Source organism: Chelonia mydas, chromosome 7, assembly GCF_015237465.2.
Source record: "Chelonia mydas isolate rCheMyd1 chromosome 7, rCheMyd1.pri.v2, whole genome shotgun sequence".
Lineage (NCBI taxonomy): Eukaryota > Metazoa > Chordata > Testudines > Cheloniidae > Chelonia > Chelonia mydas.
In genome coordinates, this window is record NC_057853.1 from 40,895,402 (window position 1) to 40,922,640 (window position 27,239).

General features: G+C 38.3%; 1 protein-coding gene across 9 annotated transcripts; it reads left to right on the plus strand.

Annotated features, from left to right (window-relative positions):
- LOC102944948 (ATR interacting protein) lies at nucleotides 1–27,156 on the plus strand. Of its 9 annotated transcripts, none has more exons than XM_007055588.4 (14): nucleotides 1–137; nucleotides 2,369–2,822; nucleotides 7,198–7,280; nucleotides 7,571–7,741; nucleotides 9,779–9,894; nucleotides 11,623–11,783; nucleotides 13,931–14,026; nucleotides 14,904–15,033; nucleotides 17,791–18,507; nucleotides 19,980–20,122; nucleotides 23,670–23,761; nucleotides 24,663–24,746; nucleotides 25,005–25,254; nucleotides 26,411–27,156. In XM_007055588.4, the coding sequence occupies exons 2-14, from the start codon at nucleotides 2,387–2,389 to the stop codon at nucleotides 26,476–26,478; spliced, it is 2,547 nt and encodes an 848-aa protein (XP_007055650.1). In that variant the 5' UTR covers nucleotides 1–137; nucleotides 2,369–2,386; the 3' UTR covers nucleotides 26,479–27,156. The 9 variants fall into 9 exon arrangements, with proteins under 9 accessions (XP_007055650.1, XP_037759871.1, XP_037759872.1 ...); XM_037903943.1 differs by having other exon boundaries at nucleotides 13–107; XM_027817995.3 differs by having other exon boundaries at nucleotides 22–77.
- The last annotated feature ends 83 nt before the right edge of the window (nucleotides 27,157–27,239 follow it).

Consider the following 27,239-nt stretch of genomic DNA (forward strand, 5'->3'; position numbering starts at 1 on the left):
GCCAGAGAGCGTGGAAAGGCAGGTGGGGGCGGGGGAGCGCACCCCATTGGGAAGGCCGCGATGCCGGGACCGCAGCGGTGAGGCGGAGCCTCGTTCCTGGCCCCTGTGTGAGCGGCGATCAAGCGGAAGCCCTCGCGGTAACGGGCCCGCCTGTCGCCCCGCGGGGCAGGGTGTTTTCCTGGGCAGGGGCTGCCTTGAGGAGGCAGTGCGGGCAGCTGGGATCGGACAGCGCTAGCCCCGCGCTGCGGGGGGAGTGTGCTCGGAGCTCTTGCTCCCGAGACTGTCCGGGGTGGGAGCCACAAACCGCCTGGCCCGGGGGTGCGAGGGGCGGGGCTGTGCGCACAGGTACATCGGGAGACCGTGCAAGCTGCGGTCAGCTCTGCTCGCTGTTCAGGAGGGTCCCATCCCGCCAGCGTGTCCGAGGAAGGGCTGTAGGACAAGAGCCCGGAGTGGTCATAGAGGATCTGATCCTTAAATATGGACAGACGGACTCCAGGGCCCAGCCTGGCTTTTGCTTCCCCAGTTGGCTTGTTTTGGCATCCGTCAGACCTGCAGGAGTGTTTCTGTTTGGCTTGTCTCCTATGGCGCCAGAGCGAACTCCGGCTGGAGATAATGTATCAGCCAGAGTTCGTTCAAAACCAGTGATTGTGGTTAGAAATATATTGCTTATGGCGACAGGTGTCTTCTTAATTTTTTCCTGAATTACTTTTATCTGCCCAGTTAACTTTTCTGTGTAATGTAACTGAATCGAGTGATGCACCTTCACTGCCCTGCATTAGAGAATTTAACATAATCTTGATATGATGTGGTTTGTGTTAATGTAAAAGCAATCCAGAAAATATCAAAGCAAAACTGATGTCTTTCTTATATGAGTAGTACTTTATTTTCAAATAGTAGAAATCAGAGATGTTAAAGACCTTTTAGGTTATTTACTTAAAAATACTCCTGTCTATAGTGGTGGGCTTGTGGTTTTTGGGGGGAGGAGTGGTACTTTTGAATGTCCCAAACAGAATGAGGTTTCTAACATTTCCTTTGGGAGAACCAATTTCATAGTTTTATAGAAATATTTTTGATACTCAGACTAATTTTGTACTACTTTATTTAATGAGACACTGGAGAATGACTTAGGCCCCTAGCTTTTAGAAACCTTTTAAAGAACATCTGATGATTATGGCTTGTCTACAGTTAAAATGCTGCACTGCTGTAGTGTTTCAGTGAAGACACTATTTGCATCAACTGGAGGGCTTTTCCTGTTGACATACGTACTCTGCTTCCTTGAGAGGTAGTAACAAGGTTGACAGGAGACTTAATCCCTTGACCTAATGCGGTCTACACCATGGGTTAGGTTGGTTTAACCGTGTCACTCAGGTTTGTGGATTTTTCACACCTCTGTGCGATGTAGTTATACTGACCTAATTTCCTACTGTAGATCAGGCCTTAGAGTTAAATGTTGCTTTCTAAAACAGATCGTGGCAGGACTGGCAGAAGTCTGTACCACTTGATGTATGTCATATATGGGTACTTTGATGCTAAGGGGACAACTATCAAGAAACTAAATATCTTTAGTGTGTTCTAAACTTTAAAATCAGAGTAATCTCCAGATAGTATTTTACTATGCATATGTCAGAAAGCTGCTTTTCTAATTGGGGGAATTAAAATAAAACTGTAATGGTGTTATCAGGCATTCTTTTGTTCAAAATGTTAGCTGATCCTATGTATCAGCTAGTCAAATTTGACACGAGATTGCTTTAGAATCTAATGCCACTTCAAAAAATATGTTGCTGTGACAGTTTTATGTTCTTGTTTAGCTGATACAGAGACTCTAAAAATAAGACCATGTTGTGTCTTGCTCTTGGAAAACATGAAGAGCAGAATTTCAAGGTCATGCAGCCTTCTGTAGGAAGAAAGAACAGGGGCATGTCTCCTCCTTTTTCTGGCCTCCTCCAGAGCTGTTTTTCAAAGGGTGGTTGGCCCTTTTGATTCATGGATAGTTTCCTCTTGGTTAAATTTCCATGGTGTTAAGTAATATTCTGTAGAATGACATTATTCTTATGGATGTAAACAAAACTACAGTTGTTTCTTTTGTTCATTTCTGATGGCGTGAAAAACATATGTTTCTAGGTTGCTCTACCTTAAATGATCCAAAATCGCTTTCTAAATGGATGGGAAGCTCTGGAGTTTGCAACATCGCTTCATCTTTTCCAGTCAGTTAGTGATGGACTGTGCTGAAGACTCTTGAACCCAGATCACTGTGTGGTAGCACACTTGTTTCTTCATATGTTCAATTGTTTGTATTTTGTGGAATAAATTTAATTGGGAAAAAGGTCCTTTGAGCATTAAAATGTAATGTTTTTGTTTTGTTTCGTAGGGTAAATATTTATACAGAATGTCGGTGAACTCATTATTTGGGAATAAGAAGAGAAATAGCTCCATATTATATGGTGTGGATCAGGCACAGATTATGGCTTCGTCTTCTGTTTATCGAGAATCCACTAGTCGAGGATCTGTCGGGAACCACGGAGATGGCTTTCCCCCAAACAAGCGTTACAAAAGCTTTGAGTCAAAGTCCAAACAAACAGAAGATCCTTTTGGAGACAATGATGACTTCACAGCTGATGACTTGGAAGAAATAGATATAATTGCCTCACAGGCTTTATCACAAGTTCTAGACTCAAATACTCATTCTAGAACAACACACATCCAGAAACCCGAGCAGAATGCTAGACCATCCTTAACCCCAAACAACACCAATCAAAAGTCTTTGAATATTGAACAATGGAGTGTTGCCTCTAGTGCAGAAAAAGATATGAAAGACCAGTTCGGTATGTGTAGTCTTGGAATATGGGACTATAATTGGGGATGTGAATGCCTTGATGTCTCCTTATTTTCCAGATCTGGGGATTGACATGCTGAACTTGTTCTTCCTAGAAAAATGTCTAAAGTAATTATCTTTTGAATAGATTCTTTAATCTCAGCCCCAAAGTAAATTTCACTGTTGCTGAAATGTTCATTTATGTTCTTGAAGCTATCTTGAGTTACCAGAATTAGTGGGGGAAAGTGTTCTAATCATCAGGGGAATCTTAATTTTTGGATAACTTAACTGTCAAGAGTTGGTATGTACATCTAATGATATGCCTTAAAGAACTAGTTATAGAGCTTGGCAAATAGTATGACTACATGTGATAAAATAGCATTAAGTAAGAAGTACTCAGAAGCTGTGCTCCAAATATTTGTAGGTGTAATCATTTGGAAAGATCACACTTTGATATGATAGCACAGTTTTTTGTGTGTGTGCAACGCCTTATTCTAAGGAAAGTAAGTCAATTTAGCAAGCTTTAACTCAGTGTCACAATGGCTCTGAACCAGGTGCTACTGTAAGGGGAAGTAGCTTGCTGATGGACAAGCAGCAAATGTGAGGCAGAAATGGAATTAGAATACCTGGCTTCCCAGACTTCAGTTCTAACCACTAGGCTACACGTGATTGTGTAATATCTGTCATACGCACAAGTGATTTTTAAATTCCCTTTTGGGAGAGAAGGGAAGGTGACCTGTTCATAAATATCATGCAATAAACTTAAATCCTCTGAATGGGTGGGATCTTCTACTCATTGTAAACGCTGATCAATAACTTTTTCTGGCCAAAACAAACCTCAGTTGTTATCTGCACTACTGTTTATAACATTTGTAATATTAATGAGAATCTACTAGTGGTCTAAGCACTGGTTATGAAATACCTCACTTCCCTGGAACATCACTTTTAAATCCTAGCAGGGTTTAAATGGGGTTTAAATAGAGTTTAAATCAACCTTTCAGAGTACGTAAATTGAATTTTGTGTGACTTGATTGAATATGGAGTCTTTCAGATAAGACAGGAATATCCATGTTCCTGACTCTTTGGCCAGTATGTGGAAGGTCCTGGAGCATTTGTGAGAGTAGAAGTTTACCCATGCCCTGGCCAAAATGCTCCCTCTCTTCCCATCATCACCCCCCCCCCCCCCCCCGAAAACTGTATAGCATGCTGAATGTGGCTGTGTTTCATCGGTGATACATGCATAGTTTACATAGTACCTTACAAACAGAAGAAAAATATCTCAGGTATGAGTGCCTGCCAGTTGACTCCTTGTAAGCTGTAATAGAAAAGAAAAAAATTTAATTGTTAGGAATTTAGCCTTAACTGGTTAGTGTCTGAATTTATAAAAGCTAAATAGATCCTTAACCCTGAAGCTTCTGTTTTGTAGGCAAAACTGTGGGCTGGTGCGTGGAGCTAGCCACAAATTCAGAGCCCAGGTTTATGCCAGTTTAATATTTGATGGGTGGGCACTGGAGAATACCTGGTGTTCTGAGCTCATTGCTTATCTGTGATAACAATGTGTACGCTTAAAGGACACTTTCTATTGAATTTGGCTTAAAATCTAAGTGGCTTGTGTGAGAATGGAGTAGGAGAAAAGAATCTTCTACAAACTTAAGACCAATAGAAGTGATTGCATACGTTAGAAATCCAGTAGTGTTTATAATCCAAACAAGTCAAAGTGGATAGGAACCTAAAAGAAAAATAGAATCCAGGGTTTTTTTGTTTATTTTTTAAGTCAACTTTCATGGAGGAAGAATTCAAAAAGTAAACAATCAGGATAAATATCAAAAAGTAAACTAGATGTTTAAATTCTTCTAATTTCATAGTTCCTAAGGCCAGAAGTGACCGTTGTGGTCATCTAGACCAGGGGTGGGCAAACCTTTTGGCCCAAGGGCCACATCTGAGTGTAGAAATAGTATGGCGGGCCATGGATGTTCATGAAATGGGGGTTGGGGTGTGGGAGAGGGCGAGGGCTCTGGCTGGGGGTGAGGGCCAGAAATTAGGAGGTTAGAGTGCAGGAGGGGGCTCCAGGCTGGGGCGAGGGTGGGGAGCAGGGAGGGTGAGGGCTCCAGCTGGGGGTGCAGGCTCCAGGGTAGGGCTGAGGATGAGGTAGGAGGGTGCTCTGGGCTGGGACCGAGGAGTTTGGAGGGCGGGAGGGGGATCTGGGCTGGAACAGAGGCATGGGGGGGTGAGGGCTCTGGCTGGGGGTGCAGGCTCTGCGGTGGGGCTGTGGATGAGGGCTTTGGAGTTCTGGAGGGTGCTCTGAGCTGGGACCAAGGGGTTCGGAGGGTGGGAGGTGGATCAAGGCTGGGGCAGGGGTTGGGGTCGGAGGGGCGCGCTCAGGGATGCAGGTTTCGGGCAGTGCTTACCTCAAGTGGTTCCCGGAAGCAGCGGCATAGCCCCTCTCCGGCTCCTATGCAGATGCATGGGCAGGTGGCTCTGCTGCTTGCTGCCCTGTCTGCAGGCACCGCCCCTGCAGCTCCCATTGGCCACAGTTCCTGGCCAATGAGCTGTGGGGGTGGTGCTTGGGGCAGGGGCAGTGTGTGGAGCGGAGCCCCCGGCTGCCCCTACGTGTAGGAGCTGGAGTGGGGCCATGCTGCTGCTTTCTGGAGCCGCATGGAGTGGCCCCCGACCCTGCTCCCTGGTTTGAGCGCCGGAGTGGGGCAAGCCCCAGACCCCGCTCCCCCGTGGGAGCTCAAGGGCTGGATTAAAATGGCTGGTGGGCTGGATCCGGCCTGCGGGCCATAGTTTGCCCATCCCTGATCTAGTCTGACCTCCTGTATAAAACAAACCATAGAACTTCCCCAAAATAATTTCTACAGCATATCTTTTAGAAAAATATGCAATTTAGATTTAAAAGTTCTTGGTGGTGGAGAATCAACCTGTGGCCAATTATTTCAGTAGTCTAAGGTACTGCAAATAGGGTGGATTGATTTAAATCTTCAAGTGGAAAACCTCAATTTAAATAATTGATTTTAATGAACTTTTCCATTTGTACGTTAGTTATTTTCTAAAGAAAGGTGCATTCTTATTGGTTTATAACCATTCAAAGATGTTGATTTACAACTAAGTAGAGCCTTTTCCCCTAGATTTGATACATCTTTTTGCTACCTAGGAGAGTACACTATAGTATACGTTATTTTAAGCAGTGATATACCTTTATATTTTCAGATTCTTCTTTATTAATTGTACACTTTAGTATGGCAGAAAATCAATGATACATTGCTTATTTAGTAGATAATTAACTTTTTGCTCATGATTTGTCAAGCTGAATGAGGATGGTAAATGGAATTTAATTAAACACACAAAACAGCATATACATTTAATTCTTACTAAACCAAACAAGTCCTTATTACACTACATAACCTGTTGTGCCATATTTATAAAGCTTGACCTTGAAAACTTGATGGTTTTTCCCCTGATTTTTTCTTTATGGAGAAAAAAGCACACTTCAACTTAAATTTTTGATAGAGGCTTCTGGATTTAACGTTTTTATTTAAATGTTTTGAGATTATAAGAAGTTTAGGCCTTAACATATTTTGCATTAAATTCAGATTTTATTTTAAACAGGCTTATTTTTTAAAAGAAACACTTCTTATAATTTAAATGACAAAATAAAAATCGTAAATTTTTAAAAACTTGATTTTATCAACCCTCGTTACAAGTTGCTTGCTTTGTTGGGTTTTTTTGTTTGTTTTTTGAGTAAAGAAATCCTAATGGATGGGTTATAGTAAAGTTATTGTGGAAATAGAAGTATCAATTTCCTGACTTGGTGCCAAAATACTTGTGTGTGTGTGTATGTCTACTGATACTTCTATTTCCACAATAACTATATATATATATAGTCTTGGCAGAATTCTTTTTTTATTTGTTTTATAATTTTCAGTGGATGACATTGATTATTTTAAAGCATTTTTTTCAATTTTTATCAATTTAAATTTTCACAGTTGTGGGAAACTATGGGGGTGAGGTCAGACAATTATTTAATGACAGTAGATGTTGACATTCAAAAAGTTAAAGCTTTATAACTATAAAAACACAAATTGTCAACATCACGTTTCAAACTATACAAAGTAAATATGCTTAAATCAAACTGAGTTCCCAAATAACATTTTTCACACTTTCCCGGTCTGTAAATTTTGATTGACAGAAATATTTTTTCATTAGTTTGCATGTGTATGGTGAAATTGACATTTACTGACATTTACCAATAAAAATATAATCCTTACAAGCTAGAAAATATGTGATGAGTAATAATAAAAAAGTGAGATGTTGAAATGTTATCAATAATAACTTGTTATATGCTTCAAAGTGGAGTTGGTATCAGAATTCCCTCTTTTCACCAGGAAATGGCACTGAAGATATTGGAATTAAAGACACATTTGGATTTGAAGTACTGCAAACACAACATGAAGAAGTTAAGCAAAAGGTTAATTGCCTCTTTTTTTCTTAATCGGCTGGTGTACTGGTTATTATAGCAATTTTTGGTGGTGGTTTAATTTGTGACCTTTGGATTAAGTCCTGTTTCAGGTATCTTTAATCACCTTGATTAGGATACCTGGATCTGCAGAAGGCCAATCTGCTTAAAAAACAAATCAGGTTACCCTTCAGGAGAACAACTCTAGGCCAAAATTGTGATTTCTATTGTTTTTGGCTGAATTGAATCCATAATATCAGTGTTGTAAATCCACACTTCTTAAAGGTATGCTCTGCTTGCAGCTGAAAGAAATACAGGATGAAATCCTTATTAAAAATGGAGAAATTAAAATTTTGCGGGACTCAATGCTGCAGATGGAATGCACTTTGGAGGAACAGAGAAGATCATACATGCTATTGGAAAAGGAAAAAGATCAGACACTAAGTGAAAAAGAAAAGGAGTTCTCCAAAAAGGTAGCCTGTGTGGTTTGTTTTTTGTTTTGTTTTGTTTTTTCTCCCCCTGTGATAGCTGTCTAACTTCTTATGTGGAAAAGCTCAATTGTTTGTTTGATTCTATTTTGCTTAAGTGACAGTCATTACCTAATCAAGAGAAGGGCACTTAAAGCAAACTTTCCTCTAATTTTTTTATCCAGCGAAGTTACATACAGGAAAAAATAGGCAACCAAATTATGGGATAACTTCCTCATAGGGGACAGTGGTGATGCTCTTCTAACAAATTATAGGAGTGTTGCACAAGTGGCTTTTGGAAGGACCTGGAACTAGAATTACAGCCCCATAACTGAAAACTGAAAAAGCATTGTATTTCTGTTTCTACAGCCGAACTCCAACTTTCTGTCTCTTCAGTTTTCCCCCAAAAGCACTGTGAAAGGTTGCTGCTGCTGCTTACCCCACTGCTCGGGTCCTCTAGTGCGTCCTCCCTTGAGTAGCAATTAACTACAGTAACCATCATGATGAGTTTGCCTTATTGTACTAATGTTTGGTTGTGTTGTGTTGTATCTGATTCTCAGCTGGGATAGCGTACAAATGAACTGAGTGTTTTGGCTTAGGTTGCATTGCGTTAATAACTGTAGTTTTGGTGTAGTAGTATGGTAATCTATATGTAAGCATGGGAAGGTTGGTGGTAGCTGAGCAAAAGGTGAATTATTAGCATAAACAAGTATCTTCGTGGCAAAGCCCTTTTCTTTTGACGCTGACTTGAAAGGGAAGGTTATCTTAAAGCTTCTCAATAGCAGTTGAAACTTTATGCCCTTGTCATTAATAGGTTTGCTCCTTGGTGACTACTTAGAGATTAAGGGTAGGTCTGCGCTACCCGCCGGATAGTGATCGATTCCCGAATGCTCTCCCGTCGACTCCGGAACTCCAGCACTGCAAGAGGTGCAAGCAGAGTCGATGGGGGAGCGGCAGCAGTCCACTCACCGGTGTGAAGACGCGGCAGTAAGTCGATCTAGGTATGTCGACTTCAGCTACGCTATTCTCGTAGCTGAAGTTGTGTACCTTACATCGACTCCCCGCCCCAGTGTAGACCAGGGCTAAGAAGATGATTGGTGAGACGCACACACAGAGACTTTAGTTTTATTAAGAGCATGATCAAGATAAGCAAAATCACAGAACTAGAAAAACAAGAATGACAGCAGAATCCACATCATGTATACTCATGAATCTGCGGATCTGTGGGTTCCCCTTAAGATGAGATTTAGCATTAAGGTGGTCACCAACCTGTTATTCCAAGGTCCTTCTGAGAGCTGGGTATGATTCCCTTTTTAGCCACCTATTCCTTACATCCACCTATTTCCAAGACCATATTTGATTAAGTCTTGTCTTTTTGTTTATATTTTCTATTCCTGCTATTTATTTTTGGGACAACTGTTGTAAGCATTTGCACCGATAGATTGTTCTGTATGCAGTCCTGTTAAGGAAGCCTGGCTAAATAAAACCTTTGCTGTCTAGACAATTTAACCACAAAATATATATATTGTTAACTCTTCTGACCAAGGTTACTTACTAATGCTAACTTGTATTAGGCCTAATGTGGCCTTATGCTAATTATTACTACCAGTAGGCCACAGGCTAAATACTAGGAATCAGACTCACTGCAAAGCCTACTTTAAAATGTTTGTTTCTTTGCTTATTCCTGTATGAATTATAGCATTAGTTTCATTTGCACTAATTTAGCAAACATCTTAACTCTTTCTAAGATAGAAATGATTATTCCTGATCTGAGCTCAAGTCATGCATCAAAGGTCAACAAACTTATGCTGTAACATCCCAGTCATTGAAGGTTTTAAAGAATACGTTAGTCAAACACTGTCAGGATGGTTTAAGTATACTTAATTCTGCCACACCACTGGGGGGAGGGAAGCAGGGGATGGAATGGACTAGATGACCTATTGTGGTTCCTTCCAGCCCTCCATTTCTATGATTCTGTGTTTGTTACTCTTCCAGTTTATATAGTGTTTAATGCAAAATTACTCACTTATAGTCCTCTTTCAGTTACAGTCATTGCAGTCAGAGTTGCAGTTTAAAGATGCTGAAATGAATGAATTGAGAGCAAAACTTCAGAACTGTGAAAGAACTAAGCCTGTTACTCCGTCAGTTACAAATGACAGGTACCAAATAGTTTCGAAAGACAGAAAATTCAAATGTGAATTATTTCATGTATGGAGTTTCATTAAACATTGCAGAGCAACTTCTCTGCTGGCATAACTCGATTGGTGTCAAAGAGCAAAGGTGTTGAAAATTGCAGTGCACTAGCATTCTTTTGTCAAACGCAGCACAAATATCACATGAACAAATAAAGTGTATGAAAATTAGGTTTCCGGGGTATAAAATAACAAAGCTAAAGTCTGAAGTATAAAGCTCTGATTTAGTATCTTTTCATTGTAAAGTTGCTTCTAGCTAAAATGTGTCCTTTACTGTGAATTTTAAAATGTTAGGTTTATTGACATTTGTGTTTCAGGTTTATTCAAAGCATGTTTTGATACAGCTCTAAAAATATTTATTACTCAGATTAAAAACTCTTCAGTTTTCCAGGGTCTTTTGTAAGGCCAAAGAGAACTCTTTCACTTAATGCATGGAAAATTTCTTTAATATGAAATGTTTTGAGTTCAAACTCTTACCATAGTGCATGCACTGTTATCTGTAATCATTTAAAGGTCTAGAAAACATGACTTATGAGGAAAGATTGAAAAAATTGGGTTTGTTTAGTCTGGAAAAGAGAAGACTGAGAGGGGACATAACAGTTTTCAAGTACATAAAAGGTTGTTACAAGGAGGAGGGAGAAAAATTGTTCTTCTTAACGTCTGAGGATAGGACAAGAAGCAATGGGCTTAAATTGCAGCAAGGGAGGTTTAGGTTGGACATTAGGAAAAACTTCCTAACTGTCAGGGTGGTTAAGCACTGGAATAAATTGCCTAGGGAGGTTGTAGAATTTCCACCGCTGGAGATTTTTAAGAGCAGGTTAGACAAAGACCTGTCAGGGATAGTCTAGATAATACTTAGTCCTGCTATGAGTTCAGGGGACTAGACTAGATGACCTCTCGAGGTCCCTTCAAGCCCTATGATTCTATGTTGCAGAAGTTCACCTAACATGGTACCTTTGTCCTCCGTTAGCCTGGGAGGATGTCTCTCTCTTTTTTGCTCTGGCCCCCACCAGTCCCAGACACTTGTATGATGGGATTTTAAAGTTCCCTGTGCCTTGTTTGTTTTTAAATTGAGAGCTGGATCAGGACCCACATGTTTTACCTCTTGGAGCTGCTTGAGGGGGGGGTTACTCTAACTTTAATCTTGTAATATGCTACATGCCTGTACAGCCATAACCGGTGAGACAGTGGATTCATAATAGGAAGTTGTAGAGCCCAGAAGACGAGATGCTCTCCTGTGAACTCTTCCACTGTCTTAACAGATTTTTTTTTTCTGTTGACCTGCAGTAAGTTGACCTCTTCCCCAACAAAGTAAGTTTGACTTTTTCAGCCAGAATCCACATCTTGCATTGCCCAAAAAGCTATATGTATTTTGAGCTGGATCATGCTCTAGCTAGTTAAGTAATTCAAGTGTAAATAACATACACTAACAGTACTGTAAATACAGGTGGAAACGTAGTATGTTCGTGTATTTTGTGAAATAACTTGTTTTATGATTTTACAGAGTGTTAGCAAACACTTCAAAATGTGCAATTTTGTCTTTGAATAAATTAGTACATAATGCAATACCTATGACACATCAGAATTCATGGAAACTGATGTGTATTTTAAAAAAAAGTGTGATACTTCTTATTAGTAACATTCAGAAATTAGCCCAAGTAGTCCTTTATCCAAGCATTTGATTTAATCTTTTAGCCCTAAGAAGAGTCCCTCCAGAATTGTAAAATTGGAAGGATGTTCTCTTCAGACTGGAAAAAAATCTTTTCCTACAAAAGAGACTTTCAGCGCTGACATGTCCCTTAAAGTATCCTGTTCTGCAGCAAATTTGCCTGCTGAGACTTCTTTGAACAAGGAGGGTAAGGCACTGTTTTTATAGCATCCAAAAAGTAGCTAGATGTAAAGCTTTGGGTTTCACTGTTGCTTGTATTTGTCTTGTATGTATGAACAGTTTGTAGGGCCTTCCTTCACTTACCACAATAAAATGCTCTGGCTTTCCACTCAAAAATTCTCTTTTCTTCTCCTGTGCAGCTAGTTGTATTAACTCCCTCTGGCTGAAATTTGCTCTAGACCTCATGTACAGTCTCAGGACCATGAATATTGCTCTCAGGCATGGTCTACACTGGGAAGGGGGGATAGATCTAAGTTACACAACTTCAGCAACGTCAGTAACGTAGCTGAAGTCAATGTACTTACTGCGGCGTCTTCACTGTGGTAAGTCAACTGCTGTCGCTCTCCCGTCGACTCTGCCTGCGCCTCTCGCCCTGGTGGAGTACTGGAGTCTATGGGAGAGTGCTCAGCGGTCGATTTATCACGTCTAGACTAGATGCAATAAATAAATAAATGGACATACCCTCAGTCAACTATGAAACTTCTGTTAGCACTAGTGGGAGTTTTATATTGAAAGGCATGGATTTAAATGTGCACGTTGCATAAAAGTGACGATGCTTCCTGTGCTGTCTTAGTTTTTTAGGGAAGACTTGGGTTCTTCATGCACAAGCCTAGTATCCATGCTCTATTTGTGCTGTTCCCTATGACCAAAAACCTGGGGAAAATCCATGTTATCTCATATCCCAGATACTTAGTTCTTTCCTCTTGAATAATTACCTTATTTAACATCTCTTTCTGGATTTTTGGATTAGTACCTCTTGTTGTTTAATAGCCTAATATTTCTTTCGCTTCAAAAAGGAAGGGATGTATGTATTCTGTGTGTTTACTCTCAATGAAGGATTTGGAAGACTGTTTACACAATTATTAGTTTTGCATGGATTTGGGGATTAAATACCATTAATAAAATTGTTTCAGTTGCTGGACACTGGAAGAGTACATGACTATTGGAGAACCCTACTTTGAGAAATCTGACTCTGCAAGATTCTCTCAATGAAGTAAATGGAATTACTCATTAGATTCTTTGTGAGAGTAAGGGGTGCAGGATCAGGTCCATACACCGAAACAGTGATTAAAATTTCATGTCTTCTAGAAGGTTGGTAATATGGCAAAAGTCTGCCAAAAGGATGTAATAGTTCATCTATCTCTTAAAAATAAATATTTAAAAAATGATGTAGATAAGTAAAGAATACTTTAAAAGACAATTTGAAGCTGAGAAAACAAAGAACTAAATACAGTGGTGTAAAGTGAAGTAATGCACACGTGGCAGAGTCACAGATTAATGCTAGGAAATGATAAAGCTAAGAAATCTGCTCAGATCTGCAAATGGCCAAACGATCAGCTAACCTTTATAGGAGCAACTATGCTGAATCAGGGCAGTTGTCCATCTAGTCCAGTATCCTGTCACAAACAATGGGCAATACCAGCTGCTTTAGAAGAAAAGTACAAGAAACCTCGCAATAGCTGTGAAGTATAAATACTTACACATCCATTTCAAAACACTGGATCTTTAGGAATTACTGTTACAACACTCAGTATTCTTGTTATCCATATAAATAGCTAATATCTTTTTTTGAATCTGGCTAAGGTTTTGGTCTTAATTGTAACTTTGGGCAAGGAGTTCCAGGGATATCTCTGATTACATAGTAAAGCACTTTGACAAGTGGAAAGAACTATAAAAGTGTTAAGTATTGTTGAGGACTGCATGGTCACTCTGAAAATCTAGGTTCACTTATATCCTCACTCCTTGACAACTAATGTTGACTGTCTACTAACTAATTTTTTTTTTTTTTTTCCAAAAAATCACTCTGGAATGGTAATGTTGAACTAGCCTATGACTAAACTGTAGAGCAAAGGCACACTTTTTCTGTTGACTTTCTCACTGTCTAGTGCAGAGGGATGAATTATGGTTGCCACATCAGGATTAACTCTTGAGACTTTGTTTGAAGTAACTGAGTTAAGGCAAAGTAATGTAATTCATAATTACACTTTTTTCTCCAGATACTTACTAGCTATATCACAACTGTTATCTGATTGAATATGCATGTTGATTAAATACAGTTACAAATGTATAAGGAGCTGGTTTTACTACTTGCATGACTGTACCTTTTTGTTTCAGACAGTAAGACCCCGTGTCCTGAAACTGAACTTGTGACGCAAGAAGTGATGGAGAGAAATGTGACTTACAGTTTTGTTCAAAGACAAAACACCCAAGGTAACTCTATCTTCTTAATTCAGAAATTAGGTGGCACCAGAGCCAGAAGCTGTCTAAGGAACACTGGGTATGCTTCTATTAAACAACGTTATTATGTAGTGTACGAAGTACAATATTATTGTTCAGGAAGGTGGTGATGGAATAATGCTTTCGTTGTTAAGACTGGGATCGTAATCTAGAACTTGTAGGAAGATATTGTTATCCTATATTGATCTAACCTCCCTCAAAAAAATATTCACTTTGGCATTAGTGGAAAGATATGGGTTGAAGAATTTCTGTGGTGTAATTATTTGGCCACCTCTTTCTTTGACTCCAAATCAATTGATGTAATGATTGCTTTTATAGTAAGTAGATGTAGAAGAGAGGAAAGAAGAGGTGTGTTGGGTTTTTTTTTGTTTTGTTTTTTTAATATAAGTACATACAGTAAGAGGATAGCAGCATCTCCAAGCCTTCAACACGAGGAAGCTACCAGTATACTATTTTATTCTGAGGTCAGGGTGGCATTATATCTGTTAACACCTAGTTTGGCTCTTGGATACTGTCCTGGGGGCCAAATAAGTAACTAGATAGAGTAAGTGTGTTACGAGGCCTTTGGCTAAGGCATTTTACTAAATTGAGATGTGATAGGGACTCTATGGATATGTTTCTGTGGTGATGACTATTGACATAAAAATGTAATTCATGTTTGGAGATCTGTTTCCATAATTAAGGTGAAAAAAATATTCCATATAAATCTTAAATTCACATTTTTGTTAGGTGTACCACAAATACTGTGTAGTCTGTTGGAGTTTAGATTCCTTGTTTCAGTGACAGCCTTTTAGTTTCACATTTCAATGAATAGAAAAGAACATCCTAAGGCATTTATATGTCTTTGCAGGTTCTGTGTTACTAAATGCACTGATGAAACAGCCTATTGCCCCTGGGTCATTACTAGGACTCTGTCATCTTCTTAGCAGCAACTCTGAAGTGCTATCTGGATCTATCTTGCAGCCTAACTTTTTCAACACGTAAGTTTTTAACTGTTAAAGACTAGTAATGGTAATAATTTATTTCTTTACAGGGAGTACATTTACAGCACCTTTGAAGTTTATTTAAATATGAATGTGGGACAAAAACTTAAGTGCATAGGCCTTGTAGCATGGCTTACGAGATTGTTTTGCTCATTTCTGTTTGCCTAACTGCTTTTTGTAGATCACTTTTCACTTGATGTACCAAAATTATTTTATCCTATGCTTAATTATTCTAGTAAACAATCCTGTGTGTTACTCTTGTTAACAGTGTCTTGCCAAACTTGTTTGCTCACAATCTCTCGATCTTGCTGTGTGATATTTGGGGGTTTTTGTACCTTATAAATGTTTTCTTTGATGTAATTATTCAGAGGTCTTTTGGTACATATAAAATTGAGTGACCATAAAAGTCTTGTCAAATTATGCTTTTAATCAATATTGCTTGTAATGGAGGACATTTATCTAAGAGTCTTGTTTGCACTGCAACTGTCATAGCAGTTATATAAGTTCTAAAATGTCCTATACATTTCCAACTTTTAAAGGATCTACAGTAATTCTTTGATGTGTATTGTATCTCTGGATATGAAAGGACTGATAATTTTAGATCCAGTTGTATTTTGGGGGCATATCTTGAATTTTTTTTTACACCTTTTTTGATTTTTCATCACTCTGACTTCTAATTGTATAGAAATCAATTTCTCCTGTACTGAGATTACCTTCTAAAGTATCTTCATCTTGAATAACTTGCTCTATAAGTATTACTGCTTTGTCTCTTTCCAAATATTGTGTTCCAAGCCACGTTGTCTTCAATACCATAGCCCTAACTATTTACATAAGTAAAGGCTGTGCAACTGATTTCTGTGAGCCACCATTGTTGTTGCTTCCCCCCAGCCTCTCCATTGTTCGTTCTTACCTGCTATGTTTCCTGTGACCGGTTTTCTCTTCATTGCATCAGATTTCCTGCAATAACATAATTCTGCCTGTTAGACTGTTTGGAAAATATGTATTGTTTGTGTTCGTTTAGCCCTTCACTTATGGCTTCTACATATTACAAGATCTTTCTTCGCAGAAATTGTGCTGGATTCCTTTTAAATCAATTTGGGCTTTGATTCTTACTGAAACCCTTTGATCAGCTGGTGACTTTCCCTATAACTAAAGCTAACGTAGTCTCATCAGTAAATGTCTCATTTGTTCCAGGCAGCGAGAGCCTCTTTAAACAATTGCATTGTGATGCTTATCTTCAATTATTCACTCAGCTCTCCTGTAGCATATGAACTGTTGCTTCTCTCATTTATTTACTTCTACTGAAATGGTAACTGGTGGTGGTTTGTGTGTGTATGCATGTACATAAAATTAGATAAGGGCATTAAGCATGTGTAGCATAAAAGGTTGCTAAGGATTATAGCTCGGATGGATGAAAACCACATGACTCCAATCATATTAATGCTATGATGTGTACCTGGAGGGAAGATTCAGGTTCTTCATGCACAAGCCTAGTATCCATGCTCTATTTGTGCTGTTCCTTATGATCAAAAACCTGGGGAAAATCCATGTTCTCATATCCCAGATACTTTTTCTGGCTGGTCACCACTTCCACAATAAATAAGACTTTTCCAGGAGTGCTTTCTTACTCCTTGTATAATAGTCCAAACTTCCTCCTCTTCCTTTTAAGAAATTATTTCCATGTTACACTCGTTACTGCAGAGGTTGTTTTTTTTTAAGGCTCTTCAGTTTTTGTACAATTGAAGTATTCTAGCAGCTGAAACCATGTAAATGCTTGTATGGAATTTCAGGTTTCATAGTGTGTTAGCATCCATTCCTTTGTCCACCACCTGATCATTCTGAAGAGAGGAATTGACAGTATCATAGTACTTGTATGCATCATCATCTGGTCAGGACAAACTTGGGACAGGAAGTACTGTAGATTTAAAAGTACAAAAATGACTCTCTAAGGTGTATTTTACACTTTAGCAAAACTGTGTGTGTGCAATAATGAAAATGACTAGTTGGTTACTTATGTTACCATATCTCCTGAAACCAGGAGACACCTGCATAGAGTTTAAATGTAAATTGTTCCTCTGCCAAAGACAATGGAAATAAATTATCAATGCAGCCATTTAATTTTACTGAGCTTCATTGGCAATCCTGCTAAATAGTTTATCCAATGAACATTTACCATACTTTAAAAAAAATGTACAATAGAGAGAGAATTATATATAAAATTAAAAACGTATACGCTAATTCCCCACACAATCAGTGGGGAGGAAATGTCTCAAAGTCCCATTGTCAGTGTCAACAGATTAAGGATGCAAATGATAAAACAGTAATAACAGATTTTTTTTTTTAAATGTACACCTAAAGTAGTGTAGGAGTAAGGGGTCTTTCAGAATATATTTTCTGTTTTGCAATTTAAATAAAACAGACTTGCATTTATTCACTGTGTGTAGCTGACTGAGACATTGAAAAATGGCCTTCCAGCAGCAACTCTACTGGGAGGACTAAAGGTAAGGTCAACTGTGAAGTTATGCTGCTTGCATGGTAGGGAAGGATGCTCTAGTAGAGCGTTCTTTCTCCCACATGTGCATAAAACAGTGACTTAACTGTCTTATTTTGAAATTGGACATCTTAATACAATTCATTTTTCATATTACATACAGAACATGAATAGCCAGAGGTTCAAAGGATACGTATGCATGGTCATTTTGCTGCCTTTGGTACATTGCATGTTTTGAACTATTTCATTTTGTTTTTTACTAGAGGATCTACAGGAATATCCAGCATCAGGACAACTTATTCTCAGGATGGAACTCCTTCTTCTCTTGCTGCTTTAAGAGAAGCTCAAAAACTTGCAATAATGGGATTGAACTTGATTGCTATGGATGAAGGATCATCCGAGGGAGACCTGGCAGAAAGTGAGAGTGGACTGTTCCTTCTTAAACGCTTTAAGATCCCAGGTGCAGTGCATCTTCTACCTCTAGTGGAATACCATATCAGTGCATACTGTCAAGCTCTGCAGTTGTCTTCAAAGTCAAGAAACAGTCCTGAAAATCAATCAGTTAGTTCTTCTAGAACTAACTCAAGTATAATATCAAGTACCGAGGATTTTAGATCTACTCTGCAAGAGACTACAATTACATCTCTAGGTGTTCTTTATTACTTGGTATATTACAGCTGGGATGTTGTTTATACATTACTATCTTCTGAAGTGAAAAGAGTGTCTGAGATGGAGAAGAACATGGTGTGCAATAATCAATCTGATGATAAAAAAGAAAATTCCAGACCACAAGGCCAAACTGGAGAACTACAAGATGCTGCTAATAATGACCAATCCCAACATTCTTTGTTCAAAAAACTGCTTCAGCTGTTAACTTTGTCTTCTACAGCAACAGGTTCCCAGACAGACAATATCATGAATCAAAGCCTAAAGGTTTTGGTGAAACTAGCTGAGAATTCAACAGTTGAGTTACTAATAAGGTAAAAGACAGCTTGAGAATGTTTTAGAAAATTATTCCATGCCTTTTGTTTTACATTCCCAAACAGTTCCTATTTTCCTCCGCAAAACTGTGATTCACACAGATTTCAGCAAAAAGTGTTATGTACGTGAGAGGATCACAGATTCCTCTCTGCTACTGCCTCTAATAGCAACTGAGGATACACCAATGCCTCCGTTACTCATGAACATGATAGGTTCCCACAAGCAGTAAAGCTGAACTGATTCTGCTAAGCTTACACTTCACAGCTGCTGTTGCCCTAGTGGGAAATTATCCCATCTGTCACTGGCAAGTGAGAATATTTCAAGCCTTTGTCATAGTCATAATACCCCTAAATGTGTTCCGTTATATGATCAGAGTCACTGGTAAGTATGTACAGAACGCAGACATCTTGCTATGTGGTTTGTGAACAAAATCTCACTTAATAAATGAGTAAACCTCTAAAATAGATTTGGACCTGCAAGTGATTGTTTGGATAACTGCAGGTTCAGTTTTAGAGGGTGGATTTAGAGGCCCCTTTGAAAATGTACCTCAGTGAGTTTATTTACTTGGAGTGTTTTTCTTTCTTCTGACAAATAGCTTTTCTCCTAAACTTGAGGAATAGCTGCGTAGCAGACCTGTGTTTTATCTGGTGTGACAGTGTCGGGCCAGATGGCTATAGGAGAGTAATAGAAGGCAGATATATTAGCCCCAGGCTAAGTAGGTCCCTTTTCCCTGGGTAAGGTAACAGGGAAGGTTCCAGAACAATCAGGAACCTTCTGGAGACAATTAAGACAGGCTGATTAGAACACCTGCAGCCAATCAAGAAGCTGCTAGAATCAATTAAGGCAGGTTAATCAGGGCACCTGGGTTTTAAAAAGGAGCTCACTTCAGTTTGTGGTGTGCGTGTGAGGAGCTGGGAGCAAGAGGCACTAGGAGCTGAGAGTGAGAACATGGACTGTTGGAGGACTGAGGTGCACAAGCATTATCAGACACCAGGAGGAAGGTCCTATGGTGAGGATAAAGAAGGTGTTGGGAGAAGGCCAAGGGGAAGTAGCCCAGGGAGTTGTAGCTGTCGCACAGCTGTTCCAGGAGGCACTCTAGACAGCTGCATTCCACAGGGCCCTGGGCTGGAACCCGGAGTAGAGGGTGGGCCCGGGATCCTCCCAACTCCTGGTCAGACACAGGAGGAGTCGACCTGGACTGTGGGTTCAGAAAAACGGCCAAGCTGAGGGCTGCCGTGAAGCTCCAAGGCGAGCAAATCCGCCAATAAGCGCAAGACCCACCAAGGTAGAGCAGGAACTTTGTCACACTGGTTAGAGCAGTGGTGGGCAACCTGCGGCCCGTGGACTGCAGGTTGCCCACCACTGGGGCTACAGTCTCATGTCCACATTAGCGTTTAAAATCCTGAGTAAAATGATTTGCTTCCTAAAGTCGTTGTGTTTCCAATTCCTAACTCTGATTTCCTTTTAAAAGTTTTTGGCACTTGCTAACTAGCCAGATGCTGCTTCGCTGTGTGTGTCCTGAGACCCCTTTGTCTGCTGTCCATCTGACTGTGCGGCTGTTGGCCATGCTTATTCATCACAAGAAGCTAGCTGCTCAACTTTGTTGTCATTCAGGTAGGAGAGAAATTACTTATCGTTATCATCATTCTTAAACATCTTATTTATGAAGCTTAGTTGAAAATATTTTTATAGGTGTGAATTATGGGTGTTTACATAAGTCTTACGCCAGTTCTTAACTCAGAAAAGCAAACTATGCAGTATTATCTGAGAACTGGCCAGCTGGTGCTAGTTTTCAACAATCTGAAATTTTAATAACCATGTGGATTTCTCTTGGCTATTTTCCAGGTCTACTTTCAAGATGTTGAAAGTTTAATATGGAAAAGTGCTACTGAGAAGTAAAAATCAATTTCCCTCTAATTGGTACCTGACCTTAAATGACATTGTTGGTCTCTGGGGCTTTGGGACTCTAGACACATCACAAATGTCAAGTAGAAGGTCTTTTTCTAAGAGTCTACCTGATGGTGGGATTCTGAATAGCCGTTCCCCAAAGCCACGTAAATTAACTATTGAAAACTACAACAGACATATATGGTCTAGTGCAGAATGTACTGAATTAGTATTTCTGATGTAATGCTTAGTAAAGGTAGCTGCATCAGAGTGGACTGATTTAAATGACTGATTTTAATCATGATTAAAACCAAGCAGGAAACCTTGGTTTAAATCTATTTTTAATTGTGTTTTGCATTGAGATTATATATATATATATATATATATATATATATATATATATATATATATTTTTTTCCCCAAAGAAAAGTTTATTCTCGTTGATTGGTAACCATTAAAACATACTGATTTGCAACTAAATGTAGCCTGTATGATAAATTAGGTGCTTTTTTCCTAACTAGGAGGTTGCACTATACCTATACACATTTATTTAAGCAATTATGTAGCTTAACTTAAATTTACTCAGATTCTTAATTTTTCCATCTTTTATTATGTTAGAAAATTGGTGAACGATATATTTCTTATTTACAAGATGGCTACTTCTTTAATTCCAATTTTGATCAAGCTCTATTTGGATGGATGTTCAAATTCCATTCAAAATGCACAAACAACATTTTAATTTTTTTTATTAAAGTGATTGTTAATGTGCTGGATACATAAGAAAAATGTTTATCAAAGCATGTTTTTCATTTAAAACTAACTCATTTATTAAACAAAGGAATTATTATCTGTAGTTAGTGAATTGAACTGATTGTTTCTTGTCTCCATGTCCTTCAAGATATTAGAACTAGTAGATCTCATCCTCACACACCTAGTTTGTATTGATGGATTGGAAGAGGGAAAACAAGCTTTCCTGTTTTTCAACTCCTAGTTGATTTCTTACCTTTGAATGAACTAGTCATTACACTGAACTAGTTTAATAAACTGAAATGAAGAAAATATTCTCTCTGCACCTGCAGAAGAGGCTACTTCTGTCAAAAGCTGATTTAGCACTTCAACAAACTCTGATTCCAGGTGCTTAGCCAGTAACTTTCACCAGTTTAGTGGCTTGACTTTTTTTTTTAAATTCGGCAGCAAACATATACTACTTAACATTATATTTATATTTCATTTAAACTATTGTAATAGAATTATAGTAAGCTTAAGTGTTAGCAGATTGTCAATTTCAATTTTTTTTAATTGTAGATTTTTATCCACCCTTAAGTCTAGCTTTGGACTAGAATTAATGGAACTGCTGGCTTGGTGAGCAATTTGTAATGGACTAGCTAAAAAGGCAACAGACAAATAATGAACATCCTTGGTTTGACTCAAAATGAAGCTGGCTCTTAAAACCCCACATCTTAGAAAAGGGAGATTGACCAACAGCCAATTTATTGGTAAAATGATACCTTCCTCCCTTTTATAATATTAAAAGAAAGGTTCAATCTAGAAACGGAGTGACAGTATATCCAGATTAAACATGCCATCTTCCTTCAGGTTGACCCCAATGCATGCACTGCCCAAGGCCCACCCAAACTGCTTTCATTTCTTCAAATATTACCCAGAAAAATTAAACACAATTCCCTTTTTTTTTTAAAAAAAAAAGGAGGGGTGGTAGGGGAGGGTGGAACTAAGCCAGTTATTCTCTGCTAACCAATGGAAGCAGGTTTAACCAATGCTCTGAACTGCTTCTTAGACTTCCAGTTAAGATTAATCTATCAGAAAATCATGGAAGATGCAGTGGATCCCTGTCAGATTGTTCAAAACGGGTGATATTAAGTTAGACAATTGTTGATACTGTGATTCATCAGGTGTTAATTTAACTCATATGCTCTGGCAGTGTTCTTACACTTATATGTTTTGGGCAGAATTTTAATTAGAGATAAGTTTTTCCTGTCAACATTGTTACAAGCAAAACATGTAATTTTAAACCTAATGGGTATTAATTGGCAGCTGAATAAATATGAAAAACTTGATTCAGCAGAGCATTAATAATTCTTAAAAGACTAGTGCTGCAAAAATGGAAATCCAAAAAGCAACCAACAGTTGAGGATTGGCGGAAAGACGACATCATAAGCTTGACTATGATGGAAATACCACAACAAAAATACCCCTCCATCCCCAAAATTGTCAGATATGGGATGCTTTCCTGGAATTATCTGAGTGATCCTATTAAATGTGTGCCCCCCTCATCTCCACCTCTTTTCTGCCTACTTCCTTTCCTTGTCTTCTCTTCCCCCTCCTCTGAAGTTTTGTTTGTTCTTCTAATATTTTTTTCAGTTTCTCTGTACCTTAAAAAGAATAAGGCAGAATACGATTTTAAAACAAATTTGATTTTTATAAAGACGTGTTGTTTGCAAACTGTGTAATACAAATAATTTATTTATATTTTAACTGTTCCTATTATATATAAACAAATCTTTCAAGTATAGGTTAAGGTAAGATAGCAAATGATTAACACATCATGAGAAGTTTATATTATGGGGGGTGTGTACTAAAAAAAAAAACCCTGTCAAACACTTATCCCAGTCACTAAACCCTCCATTATCTGTCCTGATAGATAAATGCCTATGTAACTCATCCTCGACAAACTATGAAGAAGTCCTGAAGAACTTACTTATCTTTACAGCAACTGTGATTCTTAGAGATTTTCTGTCCTATATGAATTCCACTCTTGATGTACATGTGCCAGAGATGGGAATCTTTTGGCCCATGCCTGCGCCTTAATTTTCCTTGCTCTATGCTTGGGTATAAAAGGATGGAGAGAGGCCAACTCCTTACCTTCCATAATGAAGAATGAACTGCTAGCAGTGTCCTTTGCGTATCTCCAAGTTCCAGGACCTATTCCAACATTTTAATTTATCTAGGTATTTATGGTCCCTTCACCATAGTGTCAGAGTGCCTCGCAATCTTTATCCTTACAGCACCCACATGAGGTAGGGAAGTATTATCCCCAACCCATTTTATAGATGATGATCAGAGGCACAGAGAGAGTAAGTGATTTGTCCAGGGTTGCACAGGAATTGAACCCAAGTCTCATGAATCCCAGCCCACAAGTACCCATGAGCACCCAAACCACTGGGCTATCCTCCCTCACCAGGAGAAAAGATATTTGTATCAACAAACAAACTACTTAATAGAAGAATTAATGAAATTTGTTTAAATATAATTTCAGAAACCTGTCTTCTTCTTGCACTGTACATGTATATTACTTCAAGACCAGATAAATCTGCATCTGAAATGCTTTGGCTTCAGCTGGAACAAGAGGTAAACAAAGACTTTCTTTTCACATGTGCTTGCTTGTTGTTTCCTGATAATGGAGAAAGTGTCCTGTACTGCCCAAAAGTCAGCCTTGTAGCTGATTTGTTGTGACATTGAAGTTATCTGCTCTGGTATTAAGAAATGGAACTTCTGTTTTCAGGAAGAGCTATTTGAAATTTTTAATTAAGCTGTAACTATTTTTACAGCTGTACTCAGCCATGTTCTTGTGGACTATTAGTACGAGTAGGAAAGTTTTATTATGCGATTATATATAATAGAATCAGTCTGTTCCAGACAAACAGTTCTCCATACAGAAAAGTGAAAAACAAACTTGTTCATAATAATACAAGTACTAATATGGAAAAGCTGGCCTCCGATTTGTTGCTGTAGCACTTCTGTACTGACGTACAGTAATGGCTTGCTATGTTGGCTACTGTCCTTTGTTCCTTTAGCATTGTAAATTCTTGGCATTTATTTGAGTTAAAACAGTCAACTTTGAGTCCTGTTCTTAAACTTCAGCATGACCTTACTTATTTTTTGATTGTGCTGCTGTCAGTGTAACTTTAACATTAATTTTCAAGGAAGCTGGGGTTTGGGTTTTGTGCGCTGTGAAGATTGAATATATTCTATTTTACCACTACCTACAAACACTGGCACCCTTTATCTCCAGTGTTGGAGAGGTTTTGCTTGCTAGTCAGAAGGAGGATCAAAATGTAAAGTAGCACTGGAAAACTGTTATGTTAGATTTGTGCAAAACATCTACACAATGTTAGTTATAAAAAAACTCAGGAATCCTTGAAACTAGTAATGAAATGCCATTTCCACTTTATTTGTAACATAATCGTGTTTGCTTAATCTCCAGAATCCTAGTTCTCAGTGTAATGCAATCTGCATGTTTTTATATTAGACTGTTAGATTCCTGACTAAGTGTGTGTGCTGCTCCAGTCCATCAATTTTACTACTTGGTACAGATTGCCAGTGCAGCCTCGAGGTATGTAACTAGAGCTGTTTAATTAAACATACTAAAGAAGACACGTTCCACTTAACATTGTTATAGTAACAACATACATTGTGATTTAGGAGTGTTTAAAAGATGCCTTCTAATATGAAGCTTGAATTTCTCTGCTAGACTGTGCCCTGAAACTTGGACACTTGCTATGACTGACTCCAGTAAAAGTCATAACAAAATAACAGAAAAACAAAATTACCTATTAGAAAACAATCTCCTATATGACTCTTTCTTCTGCAGGTAGTCAAGGCGCTCATTATAATGTTGCATAGACAATGGGTGAAGGTTAGAAGATCTGAGAGCAACTTGAGTGCGTATAGAGAACGAATTATTCAGTTTTTACGGGACACTGTTTTGCTCTTACATAGTCTATCTCAAAAAGATAAACTGTTTCATGAACATTGCCTGGAAGTTCTCCATCAATATGATGAAGCCATGCCTGGTGTCAGAGCCATCCTCAAAAAAACTCCAAATTTGAAGGCCTCTGAAGGTAAGGTCCTGGCTGAAACTAAAGGTGGTTGGTGGTTTTTTTTTTTTTTTTTTTTTTTTTTTTTAAATCAAATGAACAAAACCCATTCTTACTATCTTACCATTCTCAAGAGCAACTTTTCATGGTTTTTATTGCTGCTTGAATTTGGGATAGGGTTTAGTAAGAAGATCCAATTATTTGCCTTCCTGCAGAATGCTGCCTATGACTCCAGCATGTTTTACTGGCCTTACATAAACCTCTGTGTTCAAAGATAGATGTAGTTCTTAATGAATCTGTCCCTCAGCAGACACCAAATAATGAATTCTACTTAAATTTGGAATGTACATCTTGTAACTGATGCTGACATCAGTTGCCTCCCATGTTAGGATCTAGAAATCCACTGAACTAGTAGTTATGCCACAATATTGAAATTATCTGCTGCTGGATCTCAGTGCCTGCTTCATCAATTTCACACTCTTCTCTTCAGGATTGCTTTCTTGCACTTAGGACCGCAGAGCATGCAGGCTTTCTTGAAGCCAATATCATCTCCTCTGCCATTGCTGAACAGTTGTCTGCATATTCCTGCTCCTTAATATCCATTCTTACCAAATGAGAAGTGCTCATTTTCACGAGCTTACATAGTGGAAATGTTGAAGTTCTTTCTACATTTCCATGTAACACAATGTTGTTTCTCTGCTGCCAGGGTAGTGGCTTTTTGAAGGTGTAACTGTTTTATTTTGTAAACTATGAAAATTAGCCCTAAAATACTGTACATACTATAAATAGGTAGTATTTTCAACAGGTAGCTAACATTTGGAAACACTCAGCTAAATTCAAGGGGCTTTTTGAAGCGGTTCTTGCCTCAGGTTGGGTTTCAAAATGTTTTTGTGAAGTAAAAGTTCATCGAACACAAACACACACGTTAACAGAATACTTCACTGGATCAATCATTCTGAACTCTGTCAGGATAGCAGTCTTTTAAATGGTGTTCTTGGTGGGGGGCTGGAGTGGGAGGAGGGGACTTCTGGAGCGGAGTATTATTGTTTCCTTTAATACATAATGCTCATTTGTGTTCTTAACCAAAATTAATATGTTTATGTTTAAATACATTAACTGAGGAATCTGATGTGTAAAATTAAGTTCTGACATTCATTTGTAAAATAATATTCTGTTTCAGAGCTGGCTTTGGATGAGTTGTATCCTCCTGAGCCAGAAGTAGATGATCAAGAAATGGACTGCAGCTAGTAATTCAGCAATAATCCACCCCCATCTGAATTCTTGTTACTTACTTTGTTACCAATATACATGTGTGAAATATAACCTGTGTGTGGTAAACTTTTAAATTAATGGTGTGCTAAAGATTAATTACTGTCACTTAAGTGTAGCATGACTCAAATATAAAAGTTTGAAGTTTTTTTGACTATTTTACTTAATTGCCAGCTAAATTTAGCATAATGTATTTTGATATCAAAAATCTTTTTGATACTAAGAAGAGAATTAAACTTAAATCTTGTTTTATTATGTATTTTTGCAGTGTGAAAATACTTAACTTATAAGAGACATGGAACTAAACTTGGCACAAACATGCTGTGAATGAAGTGAAAACTTCAAACTGTCACAACACTTTCCAATTAAGTGTAATTAAGTCTTTATGGTGTTGAATGTACTGAGTCTCAAGATCATTGTAACTTTACCACGCAAGACTTTTTTTTTTTTTAAAAGTGTGTTTTTTTTCATATGCTATTTTTATTCAGTGTTTTGTCTAAATGACTGCATTTTGTGTTTGACAGACTTCAAGAATTTGCTCATTCTGATAATGGTAGTGACTTTAGTACTCTGATTTTAAAATATATGTATTGTATTTACATAGTTGACAACTTTTGCCTTGAAAAAAGGGTATTAAAACCTACTGTGTCCCTGCAACTATGACTAATAGTCATCTATGTTTCTGAATTTCATAACGGGCAAAATCTACGAACACAGACATGGCGAGGTGAAACCAGTGA

Coding starts and splice junctions, on each gene's coding strand:
- LOC102944948 (XM_043552474.1), top strand. CDS start 582: ATGGCGCCAGAGCGAACTCCGGCTGGAGATAATGTATCAGCCAGAGTT. Junction 9,895..11,622: donor CCGTCAGTTACAAATGACAG/GTACCAAATAGT, acceptor TTAATCTTTTAG/CCCTAAGAAGAGTCCCTCCA. Junction 11,784..13,930: donor GACTTCTTTGAACAAGGAGG/GTAAGGCACTGT, acceptor TTTTTGTTTCAG/ACAGTAAGACCCCGTGTCCT.